We start from the raw sequence: 14,391 nt of genomic DNA, 5'->3' as shown, positions 1-14,391 counted from the left end.
TTCTTGGTTTCTATACATATATATATATATATATATATATATATACACACACACATTATAATTATATATATATATATATATATATATATATATACATATATATATATATAGCAATTACTATATTTCAAGCAATATAGATGAAACAGTCTGTTTAATGTACAATTCTCAAGTGATCAGTAATAATTGGCTAAATGTAGAATCCCATTCCCCAGCTCATCTACAAATAAATTAGTACTTGTGCTAATTGCTAATTGCATGCATGTTTACTCTGCTTTTGTTAATCATTTGTACACAGTCACCTAAATGCTTTGGGGACATCATCCCAAATGCTTCCAACTGGTATTAATAATGCAGCACAGAGCACTTGTTGTCACCTTCTGTGAAATGGGATCGCCGTGTGGGCCTGAATATTGACATAAAGAAACAGCCTCGTTATCACACTACACACGGGATAATACGGTGAGATGTTATTCAACGTGGACTAATCACATTGGTGGGAATAACCTGGTCTGCACCAAAAATAGTGGGACCCACCTAGACCCAGGGATGTAGAACTTTAGGTAACAATATAACTATTTATATATATATATATATATAGAGAGAGAGAGAGAGAGAGAGAGAGAGAGAGAGAGAGAGAGAGAGAGAGAGAGAGAGAGAGAACGTAGCTCTAAGACACCGGCACATAAAACCACCAATATATGTGTAGTGTTTGGTTTTGGGAAGTTTTTATTTCCTCTTACAATTTTAATTCTTAGAAGGAACCCTTAGGACCTTTTACATAAACATAGTCTTTGGGGTGGCAGCCCAATTCTCCATAGACCAACTTGGTAGATCGGGTCGGGTTTTGTGGGAAGTATAGAGAGAAAACAGGTGCCTAACCTTACTTATAAAATATTACTATAAAGATATCACGAATTCAATTAAAAAGACAACATTTATTATAAAAAGAACACAAATGGGAGAGGGGTGGGATGGGGGAACAGAGGCAAAAAGGTAGGCTTAATAATCTAGTTGGCATAAAAATTTTCACATTCAGTTTAAAAAAACACAAATAGTACTTAGCTCGCCAGGGCTGCTCCCCTTGAAGAAGTCCACAGCTGGACGAAACGGGTTGGGACCATCCTCCAATCCTCTATGTTATCAAGCCTCTGGACTGATGTTCTGTTCCATAGTTCTTAATCTGGGAAAGGATTTTGAAAAACTTTTTTTTGCCAAGCTAAGTACTATTTGTGGTTTTTTAAACTGAATGCGAAAACATTTATGCCAAATAGATTATTAAGCCTACCTTTTTGCCTCTGTTCCCCCATCCCACCCCTTTCCCATTTGGGTTCTTCACCGAATATACCCATGTAGGTTTTATATTTTTTATATATATACTAGGTGATTCATCGCGCCCTACAGGCACTCTTCACACCATCATAAGGGGCTCCGCCCCCTTAACCCGTGGACTTTTTATTGCGTGAAATATTGGTTTTATTATATGGAGGATTCTTAGTATTGCTACTTTAGTTAGAGGTGACATATTTTAGATTAAAAGGGTGTGTGATTGTGAAGGGGGTGTAGCCTATTCTGTTGGTATGAACAGTGCTTAGAAAGAGTAAGATGTACAGACCGGAGTTATGAAGGAACTGTGTAGTAACAGGTGTGTAGTGGGTGTGTGCATGGGTGGCAAGGGTATGGGTGGTGTGGGTGGTGAAGTGGCGGGTGAAGGGGTATTTCAGTAGTGTGCGGCTTAGGTACAGGGTGGGTGTGACTGTGGGAGAGGTGTGTGCAAGTGTGCTGCAAGTGGAGTAGGGTTGGGTGCAGTGATGCTGGGGGTGCAGGAGGGTGTCTGGAGGTGCTGTGGGTGGGGGAGCTGCGGGAGTGGTGGGTGGGATAGGGCTGTGTGGGAGGGTAGTGTGGGTACTGGTGGGGCGAGTGTGGCAGTGTGCAAGAGGGTGACAGGCAGCAGCGCCCCAGGGCCACCCCCTCCTCTGGCACCAGCAGGCCTCTACACTAACATGCAGACCCAGGTCACCCCCAGTAGTGGGATCGGTGTAGGCAGCCTCGGGGCCATGTTATATAGAAGTCAAACTTCCCACTTTGCACTTTGTATGTATAGACACCCCCTTGCCATTGTATCCCCTATACTTACTATATTTATTATTATTAACTTGACTACACAGCTACTACTTAATTTTTCACATTGTCTGGTTATTATTTTCTTTTTTTGTTGGGGGGAGTGGAGGGGCATATTATTCTTAAACTTTTTTTAGCTCTTTCTTGACTTCTCCCAGCAGAAGCATGCCCAGATCTCACTGATCTGTGCCTGGATCTCACTGATCTGTGCCTGGATCTCACTGATCTGTGCCTGGATCTCACTGATCTGTGCCCGGATCTCACTAATCTGTGCACGATTCTGTCACACTCTTCAGGCTGAAACTGTTTTTTCACTGATGTTTGGTAACATTTCCAGTGCGAGCTGTTAAGGCCCCATACATTTGTCCTTAGGACAAGTCGGACCTGATGGTCCCAGCAGCTCCCCGTGGGGATCACACACGATTTTGCACTTTATGTGCCAAGTTTTGCATGTGATAAATTGCATGCGATTTATCACATGCAGTTCCTGGGGAGCTGCAGGTGGAGGGAGCCAGAAGCCATGAGCCGAGAGGGGCGGGGGGCTGGGTGCAGAGAGCTGGGAAGTGAACACAGAGAGGCAGTGGCATAGAGGAACATGGCAAGGGGACAAGAGAGCCGAGTAGCGTAGGGGAAGCCGGGCAGCAGGCCGCACATAGAAAAAAAAAACATACCAAAGAAGCCAGTGATTTGCTGAGAGCTCTATGTGCGCCCACCGCCCGGCTTCCCCTACGCTACCCGGCTCATGGCTCCCTCTGCCTTCTATGTGCACCCACCACCCAGCTTCCCATATCCAGCTCTCCAGTCCCCTCACGCATTCACCGCCCACTGCCTCTCTGCATCCGCTGCCCACCTCCAGGAGCACATAAGATAAGCCAAGTTTACACATGCGATTTGAACCAATTTCTCGGCCCGATCCATCCGAATCGGGTGAAATCAGGTCCAAATCGATACAATAGTGTATGGGGGCCTTTACATTGCATGATCTCATACCTCAATGTTGATAAACTGTTCAAATATATAAGCATCCCATTCATCTTGCCGTATTTAATCATTAATCGCTATAGTATACTATATCTCATCCTAACACTGATGCTGTTATTGTGATTATTTATTACGCAGATGAACGATTATTCGACCCACTTACACTGGAACCAAAGTCTGGTTGGAGAATTTGTTCTGTCCAGTATATCCTCTGTGTACGAGATCCAGCTGCTCCTCTTTATGTCATTTACCGCTGTCTACACGGCTACGCTACTGGGCAATGCGGTGATCATCTTAGTTATACAGGTGGATACTCACCTACAAACCCCCATGTACATCTTCCTGACCAACCTGTCATTCCTGGACATATGTTACTCATCGGCGACTGTCCCCAAATTGCTGAACGCTCTTATAACCAACAACAGGAGAATCACGTACTATGGCTGCATTGCGCAGATGTACTTCTTCCACGTCCTGGGCAGCGCAGAAATGTTCCTCCTGACCGTGATGGCGTACGACCGGTATGTGGCGATATGCAACCCCCTACGGTACGCAGTCGTAATGAGAAGAGCAGTAAGTCTGGCGATGGGTGCCTGCGCATGGACCGGAGGTTTCCTCCATTCGACGTTTCACACTGCGTTCATCCTTAGACTTTCCTTCTGTGCTCGGAATGAGATGGATAACTTCTTCTGCGATGCTACGCCACTTATCAAACTGTCCTGTTCTGATACCGCCATTGATGAAATCCTGCTCGCCACCACTCCGGGAATACTGGGCCCGTCCTGCTTCATGTTAATCCTTGTATCATATAGTCACATTGTAAGCAGCATTCTGAGAATTAGCTCAAGAGATGGGAGATACAAAACCTTCTCCACCTGCGCTTCACATCTTATCGCGGTCTCCATTTTTTACGGTACCGCTACTATTGTGTATATACAGCCCATGTCCGTATACGCATCCGCTAACAGGTTCGTTACAGTGTTCTATGCTGTTATTACGCCCATGTTAAATCCTATTATATACACATTAAGGAACAGAGAGGTCAAGATGGCGCTACAGAAAGTATTGTTTCCCCAGAATGTTCTGCATAGGAAAATAAAGTCTTGATGATCTTGTGATGCACCAAAACATCTAGAATAATAACCAGAGGAAATGGAATTCAATAGACTAATACAGTAACATTTTCAGATAAATACTCATCGTTCCTATCATCAAAGCTTGCAATCACAGTGTTTCCATTGAGGCCACACCCACCCGTACCCACAAGACCAGATCACCTCATTTTGGGCACGCCCCTTTGGCACATCGCTGCCCTCTTGCAACTGGGGCAAGGTTGAGAGGTGTGTCCATAGTGTTGTTTGTCTCTTCCACACTTTAATGACATCTGTCCACAAAACATTCACCACTAGCTCTGTGGACCATCCATCCATGAATGACGGATAGGTTGCAATGTATTGTTTGGCCAGCAGCGGCTTCTTCCGTGGTGACCCTATCCGGGTCAGATATATTGGCTGGTCGCAGAGATTTCTGTCGGCATTTAGATGGAACGTAGGATTATTATTACACTCCCTGAGCAATCTGTTCTCTTGCAGTCATCTATGTGGGACCACTGACTACTAGAGTGATATTTTTGCTACTGGCACAGTCTACTGATAAATGCTCAGCTGCAAGACCATCAGCATGGAATGGAAGTAGGAGTAATACCTGTGTCATTATTTTTTTACCATTCATTAGTAACTCTGCAAACTTATTCCATTTTTTTTCACCTGTGTCATATTTAAAGTAAGCTGATCGCCCGTTTTACTTTACAAACTTTTTTCTTCTATCAATGAACATCAAAGGGACTTTGAGAGTGTGTGCAGGTTCATGTGATGTCACACGGTAGTCGCACAATGCTCTTCTGGGGTATGTTTTGGAGGGTTAGGGTATCTTTATGGGGCCCCTTGGGACCTGCTGGGCCCCCTAGGTTGCCTTGTGGAAAATCCACCTCTGCGACTACTTACTACATTGAATGATCTAGTAGGTTAAACTGCATGGACTACCATGTTTATAAAGGGGCCCAGACCAAGAACTGTATATCCATGTTCTCTGCAGTTTGGTTGGCTAAGCCTCTGTGGTGGCTGGCCACACCCCCTCTGGTGGCTAGCCACCCCCCTTAAGCATTGGCACTACCAGTTCATACCCCCTGGGGCTCTTCATACTTCATACTCCAGATCAACCCCCCCCCCCCCAACACACACACACACACCCTATAATATCAGGACATGGCTATTGGCCCTAAGCTATGGGCCTGATACACATTTGTGTGAAAACTTAATTGTTTGGGGGCTGCCCATGTGCAAAACGGGTCATGTGATATCAAGACTCAGTCTTGAGAAAGGAGACAAAGTGGCACCTGAATCACCGACTATCACTGGTCTCCTCCCCATACAGCTGTGCAGCTAATCTGGGACATTGCCCTTGTTTCCCCATACCTTTCCTGCACTACAGCGCTGGGGTCAGTGTGATCGGCAGGTGGGTATCTCCAAACTCAGGTGCAGGGCAGTACACACAGCAGAGCTGGGCATTGCCGTTAACAGGCCAGCATTGGTGGGTAGGTATGGGTGTGGCCAGTGGCAGTGCACATGAAAGAGGTGAGTAGGGGTGGGCATATCTATTGGTGGAGTGGCCAGGGGCAGTGCTCACGGCAGAGGTGGGCATTGCCAATGATAGTGCATACAGCATTGGTAGGTAAGGTCAGTGGCAGTGCATCCAGCAAGGTGGGCATGGTCAGTGGCAGTGCACACAGCAAGGTGAAGGTGGATAGTGCACACAGCATGGGTGGATGTGTATAGTGGCAGTGCACACGGTGTGGGTGGATGTGGATAGCGGCAGTGCACAAGGCATGGGTGGACCTGGTTAGTGGCAGGGCACACGGTAGAGGTGGGCGTGGTTAGTGGCAGTGCACATGGCATGGGTGGATGCAGTTAGTGCCAGGGCACACAGCATGGGTGGATGTGGATAGTGGCAGTGCACACGGTGTCTGTGGATGTGGATAGTGGCAGTGCACTAGGCATGGGTGGACCTGACTAGTGGCAGGGCACACGGTAGAGGTGGGTGTGGTTAGAGGCAGCGCATACGGCATGGGTGGATGCAGCTAGTGGCAGGGCACACGGTATAGTTGTGCATGGTTAGAGGCAGTGCGCACGGCATGGGTGGATCTGGTTAGTGGCAGGGCACACAGTAGAGGTGGGCGTGGTTAGAGGCAGTGCACATGGCATGGGTGGATGCAGTTAGTGGCAGGGCTCACGGTATAGTTGTGTGTGGTTAGAGGCGTACATACGGCATGGGTGGACCTGGTTAGAGGCAGGGCACATGGTATAGGTGGGCATGGTTATAGGCAGTGCACACAGCATGGGTGGGTGCAGTTAGTGGCAGGGTACACTGTAAAGGTGGGCATGGTTAGAGGCTGTGCACACAGCATGGGTGGACCTGGTTAGTGGCATGGTATGGTATAGTTGTGCGTGGTTAGAGGCAGTGCACATGGCATGGGTGGACCTGGTTAGTGGCAGGGCACACGGTATAGGTGGGCCTGGTTATAGGCTGTGCACATGGCATGGGTGGACCTGGTTAGTGGCAGGGCACATGGTATAGGTGTGCGTGGTTAGAGGCAGTGCACACGGCATGGGTGGATGCAGTTAGTGGCAGGGCACACGGCAGAGGCGTAACTCTGGGAGGCAATGGAGTCATCTGCCGCCGGGCTCCTGCTCCCAAGGGGGCACCTCTCCTCCCCTGCCTGTTTGAATCAGTTAATTGAAAGCCTTTAATGTCGCTTTTGGGGCTGACTCCCTGTCCTAACATTATTTTTGCAAGTGTCACACCCTGTATTAGAACCAATGACCTGTCTTACTGTAGACAGACACCTTACTGATTGAGATTTTGGGGGCACAATATTTACCTCGACTCCGGGCAACTGGGATGAACTTACGCCACTGGCACACGGTATAGGTGGGCATGGTTATAGGCAGTGCACACGGCATGGGAGGGTGCAGTTAGTGGCAGGGCACACGGTATAGGTGTGCGTGGTTAGAGGCAGTATACACGGCATGGGTGGACCTGGTTTGTGGCAGGGCACACGGTATAGGTGGGCATGGTTATAGGCAGTGCACACGGCATGGGTGGGTGCAGTTAGTGGCAGGGCACACGGTATAGGTGTGCGTGGTTAGAGGCAGTATACACGGCATGGGTGGACCTGGTTAGTGGCAGGGCACATGGTATAGGTGTGCATGGTTAGAGGCAGTGCACACGGCATGGGTGGATGCAGTTAGTGGCAGGGCACACGGTATAGGTGTGTGTGGTTAGAGGCAGTACACACGACATGGGTGGACCTGGTTAGTGGCAAGGCACATGGTATAGGTGGGCATGGTTATAGGAAGTGCACATGACATGGGTGGATGCAGTTAGTGGCAGGGCATACAGTATAGGTGTGCGTGGTTAGAGGCAGTGCACATGGCATGGGTGGATGCGGTTTGTGGCAGGGCACATGGTATAGGTGGGCATGGTTATAGGCAGTGCACACGGCATGGGTGGGTGCAGTTAGTGGCAGGGCACACGTGCATTCTGCAAGCTGGTTTGCATTTCTGCTCAGTCTTCTTCTGGAATATATGATGTTGCTAAAGAAATGTGTGTTTATTGTACAAGGATCCCTACACAAGATAAGTGTCCTATTGGATGTATTACAGGGGTTTTGCAGCAGATACAGCAGTATCGCAGCACAGCGCACTACAGGCCTCTATATCTTATCTCTATCGCTGTTAATCTTTTACAGTTTTCTGCTTTGGTAAGAGCAGAGTTTCCCAACCTTTGTGTGTTCTTATACATACAGGGGTGGGGTCCTGGGGTGCACACCAATTGAGAGGTGCGACCCTGCGGAGACCTTTCAGTAGAACTGCATACAAAGTCAAAGGTGCAGGTGTTCTTATACATTCAGCAGTAACACCCCATACATGGTCATCTCTGTAAGAAGGGCATAGGGTTATGATATCAGAGAATCACCGTGTTTGAGCTTAAAGTAGCTCAGTTTTTCCATGTTGTGCTCTAAATATCCTAGTGTGTATGGAAGGGCGATGAGCGTGAGTGCCAATGCGCATCATCACCGGACACCGCCGGCTTGTTTTGCCAGTCAAGGGAACCCTTTTCCAAAGTCTCATACTGTGAAAAGTGGTTCACCCCCCCCCCCCCCCCCATGAAAATCACTGGGCCGGGTGAAAGATCTCATTGTGGGTGGGATGCACTAATACGAAAATGCGGTAAAAATCCCATTATCAGGGTTTTTACTGCATTTTTGGATGCTCTAATGCCCTCAGCGATTTGGAGAGTATCGCCAGCAGAAGCTGGCCATACCCTGTAGATGCATATGGGCTGTGTGAGGTATCCATCACGGATGCCTCCCAGCATGCCCTGCAGGCAGGCCGGAACTTTGCACATGCACAGATGGACTACTTGGTCTCACACCCGTAAGTCCAGAGATGGTGCCACAAGAGCTGTTACTTGCGTTACTAATCGCATATGTTATTGCATATGCGATCAGTAAGAATGCGGTAGCCAGTGGAGATGGACAGTGGATGTTAATACATCCCACCATGTGTATGTTAGGCTTCTTTAAGAAGATGTATAAAGCTCTAGGAGGTAAATTTACTAAGATGGGAGTTATATTGATGATGGGATGTTCCCCATAGCAACCAACCAGATTCTACTCCCTATTTATTTAGCACCTTCTAGAAGATAATAGATATAATTTTATGTTATGGGCAACATCCGATGTTTAGTAGAACTCCCATTTTTGCCTTGGAGAGACCTTGCTGATGCAGTATAACTACATGGAATATGCAATGGTAGGGTCTCTACATTATGGAATATTTACTAGTAGGGCCTTGGTTATGTAGGCATTCAGTCTATCATTACTTCTGATATGAATTGAAAGCAGATCCCTCCAGAAATAATTATATTTAAATCATCAGTATGTATGGCCATAAACAAATTAACTGCACTGGATTGAAAAATTGATTGGTTGGGTCTGGCCAGGATGCAATGGATCTGGAAATGTGGCCATGCATGCACACTACTGAAAAGCAATAAAATTTTGCCATCAACCTCCCACATCAAAGGTGATGGACTCCTCCCTCTAACGCCCCTTTCACATTGGACACGGGTTATTGCCAGGTTGGTGACGTATGGACACAGGTCGGGGTGCGGTGTGAAAGCACCACAGTTTACAACCCTGGTCGACTAATCCGGCAAGTCGACCAGAGTTATAAAAAGGGCTAAACCCAGGTTGCCCTCTGTATAATGGGCAACCATGGTTTAGTGTGACCCAGGTCCAACCTAGTTTTTCAATGTGAAAGGTGTATTACAAACCTGGTTAAGTGTGAGTGAGAATATCACAGCATACTTATACCCCTTTCCCATTGCTGCAATAACCTGGATTTTTGCCGAGTCTACCCAGGTCACAGCTTGGTATGAAAGAGTCCTTGAAAAATAACTCAGGTTGAGTGACCTGGGAATTAAATACCGCTGTGGCACGAAAATCCTGGGTCATACACAGGATATTTGACCTGGGATTTTGGCAGCTCTCCACTGACATGTCCCAGTTTCCACTGCCCTGTTTTCCTGGGTTTTCTCTTTTTGACACCGTTTCCTCTAAACAGTAAACCCGGGAAAGTAGGGAAGCAAACAGGTGGGCCGTCAGCAGGGGTCAAGAACCAGTCAGCGGCGGGTATTTAGTGTCAGGCAGATAACTGGCAGACAGGCAGTGGCGGGTAGGTAGCAGTGGGCAGGCAGCGGCAGGCAGCTCGCCTGTACAGGTAAAAAATCTTGGGTAAGAACTGTTTCCACTGCTTGTTACCTGGGAAAGGCCCACTAAATACCGTGCTTCTTACACAGGTCAAAATCCCAGTTCACTTTACCAAGGATTTCACATTGTCACCATTTCCACTTAGCTGAGTTTTGTGTCAACCCGGCAATGACCTGTGTCTTTTGGCCGGTGGAACAGGGGGTATAATATGGGTAGCTGTCAGGGTTGGAAACCACTCAACCAGGGTTGTCCGACCCAGGTTATGCTTAAAAGCTGCTGATTGTCTAGCCACGCAGAGATCTGCCTTAAGGGATTGTCTGTGAGTGACATTCAGGTCAAACCCGGGTTCAATGTGGTTGACCTGGGTATAACCCAGGTCCAAGGAGAAGTGTAAACATGGTCTGACCTGGATCTCTCCCAGGATGGATACTTGTCCAGAAACCTGGGACAGACCAGGGTTTGTGGTGAAAAAGTGGTATTAGTCAGTCCTCTCCTGGTCAACAGCTACTAATAAGGCTTATCACTTTTACCCCACATTGAATTGCTTCCAGCCCATCTGTATTGGTATAATTGTGGTATGTGTACAGTATACTTGTATTTCTGCTGAGTTTCCAGAGAAAAGGAGAGTGTGGTCTATGACATAAATTCCCCTTTTGTGTTTTGGCCATGCCCCTTTTGGTGGAATGCCATGGGCCATCCAATTGGGTGGATTTCTCCCCAGGCTAGATGTTGTCCATCTTCCTCTGGAGCAGATACAGAGGGCAGGGTGGGGGATGCTGTTGGGGTTATTGTTAATTATCTGTTTTATTTACTTTCACTTCTAGCTTTCCTCCTCTTTGAAGCCTGGCATCTTCTGCCCCTGTCTCCTTCCCCCACCCCTTCCTTCACTAATGCCTATACAACATTCATGATCAGCATTGCAGCTGAGCAGATCTAGTATGTAGCTTGTGGCTGCATGGGATTGGATATGTGGCTGCACACTACATAGATCTGCTCACGTTCCATGCTGGTTTTGTTTTTTTACAAAGTCAAAGTAGCTTCATATAGTTACAAATCTCACAGGATCAAACAGCTCAATGAGTAGGGTGTTTAACTGGAGGGCAATATGTTATGGGTTTTAATCATGTGTATAGCAGCTTATGAAAATGTGTTGTTTAATAAAGGGTACCTCCACAACCACCACCACCACCACTTGCTAACCTATAATAGAAGTTCTATTTCACATGTTGCTATGGGCAACCAGTCTATCTATCTATTATCTTCTCAAAGGTACTAAATAAATAAGTCAATTCTGATTGGTTGCCCATAGCAACAAGCCATTTGTAATTTCCCCCTAAGAATCTCCTGACAGCAAAAATATAAAGATATATCACATATCCAATAATCACGCCGTTGTTTTTTTCCCATCCTTACAAATTTTATTAAAATCCCGACACACCCAGCACATAATACAGTTTCCCAACCTCATATTATACACTTTCCCAACAGAAAGGGGGAAGCCATTTCCGGCGACACTGCCCGATATATGCGACACATGGCATGGTCTCTTCCGTATCATTCTGGGACGTGGAAGATGTCTGGGATGATGGTGTTGGCTCCGGAGATGAACTCATTCGTGCCGAGAGCGACTAATAAACAGTCTCCCCTATTGTTCTCGCCATATATCGTAAAGTTGCAATTTGTTAAACTAGAAAATGAAGAGATGAAAAGTGAGTCAGGTCACCGGGATTGGATAACTGTTACTATGGGCCTGATTCGTACCTGATCGCACGGTGGGAAATTCGCAGGCTGTGCAAATATAGATAGACTGTGCCTGATTATCGATAGACTGCGCATGCAAAAGTCCCGCGCGAGGCCGTCCTTTGTTAAAATCCTGCTACTTCTTTAATAACAGTTTTCAAGGTGATTGACAGGAAGCTGGTGTTTGGGGGTGGTAATCTATGAGACATCCACTGTGTGGCTTAGCATGCAAGGGGCATTAGTACTGTGAGGGTGTTTTGTGTAAGGAGTACTAAAGTATTTCTTAACACGCAAGAGGTATTATTGCTGTGCGGGCGTTATCTGTAAGGGACTAGGGACTACTACTGTGTGGTTTAATGTGCAAGTGGCATTACTACTACTACTACTTTGTGGAAAAATGGATAAAGGGCACTACTACTGTGTGGGCATAATATGTAAGGAGAAATACTAAAGTGTGGTGCAACGTATAAGGGGTAGAGGTAGAGCTCTCAAGGCTGGCTTATCTGGTGAGGCCACATCCACAAATCCACTAATCGCCACCCTCGTTCTTTAATGGTGCAGCCCGGTCATTTTCATCTGGATCAGCCCATGGCTGTTTGTGTGTTTGCATCTTTTTTTGTAGTCTGAAACTCTATGCTAATACCTCTACAAGCCCTTTCCTGGGGCACTACTATGGGGCATAATATAAAGTAGGGCACTACTATGGGGCATAATATAAAGTAGGGCACCATTATGGTTGAGAAAATTAACTAGGGGCTCTATTATAGGGCATAAAATGGACACCTGCTGCGTAAAGGAGTCTCATAAGAATCGTTGGAACAGGTGATCCTTCAATATGTTGCTATGAAGCTCAAAAAGTCCTGGCTATGCCCCTGTCCTGGAGCATTGTCTCAGCACATATACTGTAATACATTTCCTGCTGAGAGATAGATAATGTGCCAGGCAAGCATGACTTTTATTATGACCTGGTACTACACTGTAGCTACAAGTGGTCTTAGAGCGGAAGTTGGTGGCACTTGTAGGGACCCTTTCGCAGTTTACGCCTTGCACATTGTAAGATGTGATTTTGCCCCCTGAGATGCTCTTTGCAGCCAATAACGGGCATGTGCGCAAAATCAGAAACTGGATTGGCCAGCGTGAAGGTATGCTATCGCGACTAGATGTAATAAATCACGGGATGTACCCTCCTCCATAAAATGTGTCCCTGACAGAGATACGGTAGAAGCTTGTTACCTGCGCAGTGGGAGGATCTGGTCACCAGCAGCGAGATAGTTGGATACAAAAGACATTTTGTCACTTAACAACTGACCTGAAATTCCAAAAATGTAATTCATTAAATAAACATTCATCCAGGACATTTATGATTTAAAGGAGAACATGTAAAATAGCTTAATGTGGAGATAATCAGATAAAAAATATTTCACCAATTTAAACAACCATGTTTAGTGTTTAGTAGTAATTTCTTCCAATATATTCCTGAATTTCATTCCAACCAGAAAACTAGTTGGCTGGTTGGGCAGATAATCTTAACGTGTAAGGCCAGATTAAATGTCACCTCACCCTTCTCTACCTCCTGGACCTCACTGTGGCTTTGACCACCACTGGCTGCCCTCTTCTCCTGCTCTCTTTACCCCTTTTTTGCACAGCTCTCCATTAGTTCATTTCATGCATATCAGCTCTTCTCTATTCCTCAACCCATCATCCGCTGGGGTCTCATAAGACTTTGTCCTCAGCCCTCTCATTCAAACTGCAACTCCTACCTTTGATGAACGAATGAAGTCTTTGGTCTTCAGTACGACCTCTACATTTATGATGCCCAACTTTACTTCTTTATACCCACACTCTTCCCCTTTTTTCTTGTGTGGCCATCATCCTCTCTTATAACACCTCATGAATGTCCCAACTTTACCGTAAGCTAGGGTGTCTTTAGTTGACATTATCATCTTCCCTCTCTCGAGATCCCAGAATTCTTCACATCTGTCTTTACATAAACACTCTCCTCTGTTCCTCATGTCCCCTTCCATGACGCCACACTCCACCTCACTCCCCCGTCCAGTATTTCTCCTAATACCGTCACCTACATCTTCCAAATGTCCCCAGGGTAAGACCATTTCAGTCTTGTAACACTCCCAAAGCTCTGCCCCACGTTCTCATTATCTCGGATGAAGTTTGCATACATACCAATCATCCCGACTGTATCACTTGAAAGCAAATAGCTATTTTCTATTTTTACAGAGAGGTAAAAAATCGCCCCACGTCTGTATATTGTCACTGTGGCTCCTTCTTCCACAGTTACCAATAGCTGTCCACCCACTTTTCTTACAAACCTGCAAAGAAGAAATGAGCAAAGTTAGTAACGAGATGTCACAGAGGGCCTGATTCTGGGTTGGACGGAAACCCCATGGCAGGACCCTTTGGAAAGCCATCCACCCCGTCGCTAATTTGCTGGTAATTCCAGCAGATGAGCGGCAGTGATTATGCACTGAGCACGCATCAGTGCTCACAACTCATCACTGGGCGGCTTTTGAGCTGAGAGCAGCTGAAACTGTAAAACTGAGCTGTTCAAAATCACCCAGTGTGTATGGGCCTTAACCCTAAGTTCCCAGCTAGTGCGTAAACTTCCCCAGTCACCCTAATGCTAATCCAGCCTGCATTCTTCCGGTTCTGGCTGCACTGTTCCGATTCAGTCAGGAACCTGCCCACGAGTCGGGATGCCGGGG

General features: G+C 46.5%; 2 protein-coding genes across 3 annotated transcripts in view; one reads left to right on the top strand and one right to left on the bottom strand.

Annotated features, from left to right (window-relative positions):
• The first annotated feature begins 3,237 nt into the window (after positions 1-3,237).
• LOC146026921 (olfactory receptor 5I1-like) lies at positions 3,238-4,206 on the top strand. The gene has a single exon (XM_083157968.1). The coding sequence runs from the start codon at positions 3,238-3,240 to the stop codon at positions 4,204-4,206; it is 969 nt and encodes a 322-aa protein (XP_083014094.1).
• A 7,108-nt stretch (positions 4,207-11,314) lies between these two features.
• The window catches only part of LOC146025746 (inter-alpha-trypsin inhibitor heavy chain H3-like), a 43,696-nt gene continuing 40,619 nt past the window's right edge, over positions 11,315-14,391 (bottom strand). For both annotated transcript variants that reach the window (XM_083155781.1, XM_083155783.1), the window contains 3 exons: positions 13,853-13,998; positions 12,905-12,980; positions 11,315-11,618 (listed from right to left, as the gene is read on the bottom strand). In XM_083155781.1, coding sequence (XP_083011907.1) covers positions 11,486-11,618; positions 12,905-12,980; positions 13,853-13,998 — 355 coding nt within the window. In that variant the 3' untranslated portion in view covers positions 11,315-11,485. The remainder of the gene's footprint in view (positions 11,619-12,904; positions 12,981-13,852; positions 13,999-14,391) is intronic.

This window comes from Crinia signifera, chromosome 8 (assembly GCF_055691185.1).
Source record: "Crinia signifera chromosome 8, ASM5569118v1, whole genome shotgun sequence".
Classification (NCBI taxonomy): Eukaryota; Metazoa; Chordata; class Amphibia; order Anura; family Myobatrachidae; genus Crinia; species Crinia signifera.
Note: the sequence above shows the minus strand (reverse complement) of the source record. Positions and strands in the feature narration are given on the sequence as shown.

Excerpts from the sequence above, each read along its gene's own strand:
- LOC146026921 (XM_083157968.1), top strand. The coding sequence starts at position 3,238 with ATGAACGATTATTCGACCCACTTACACTGGAACCAAAGTCTGGTTGGA.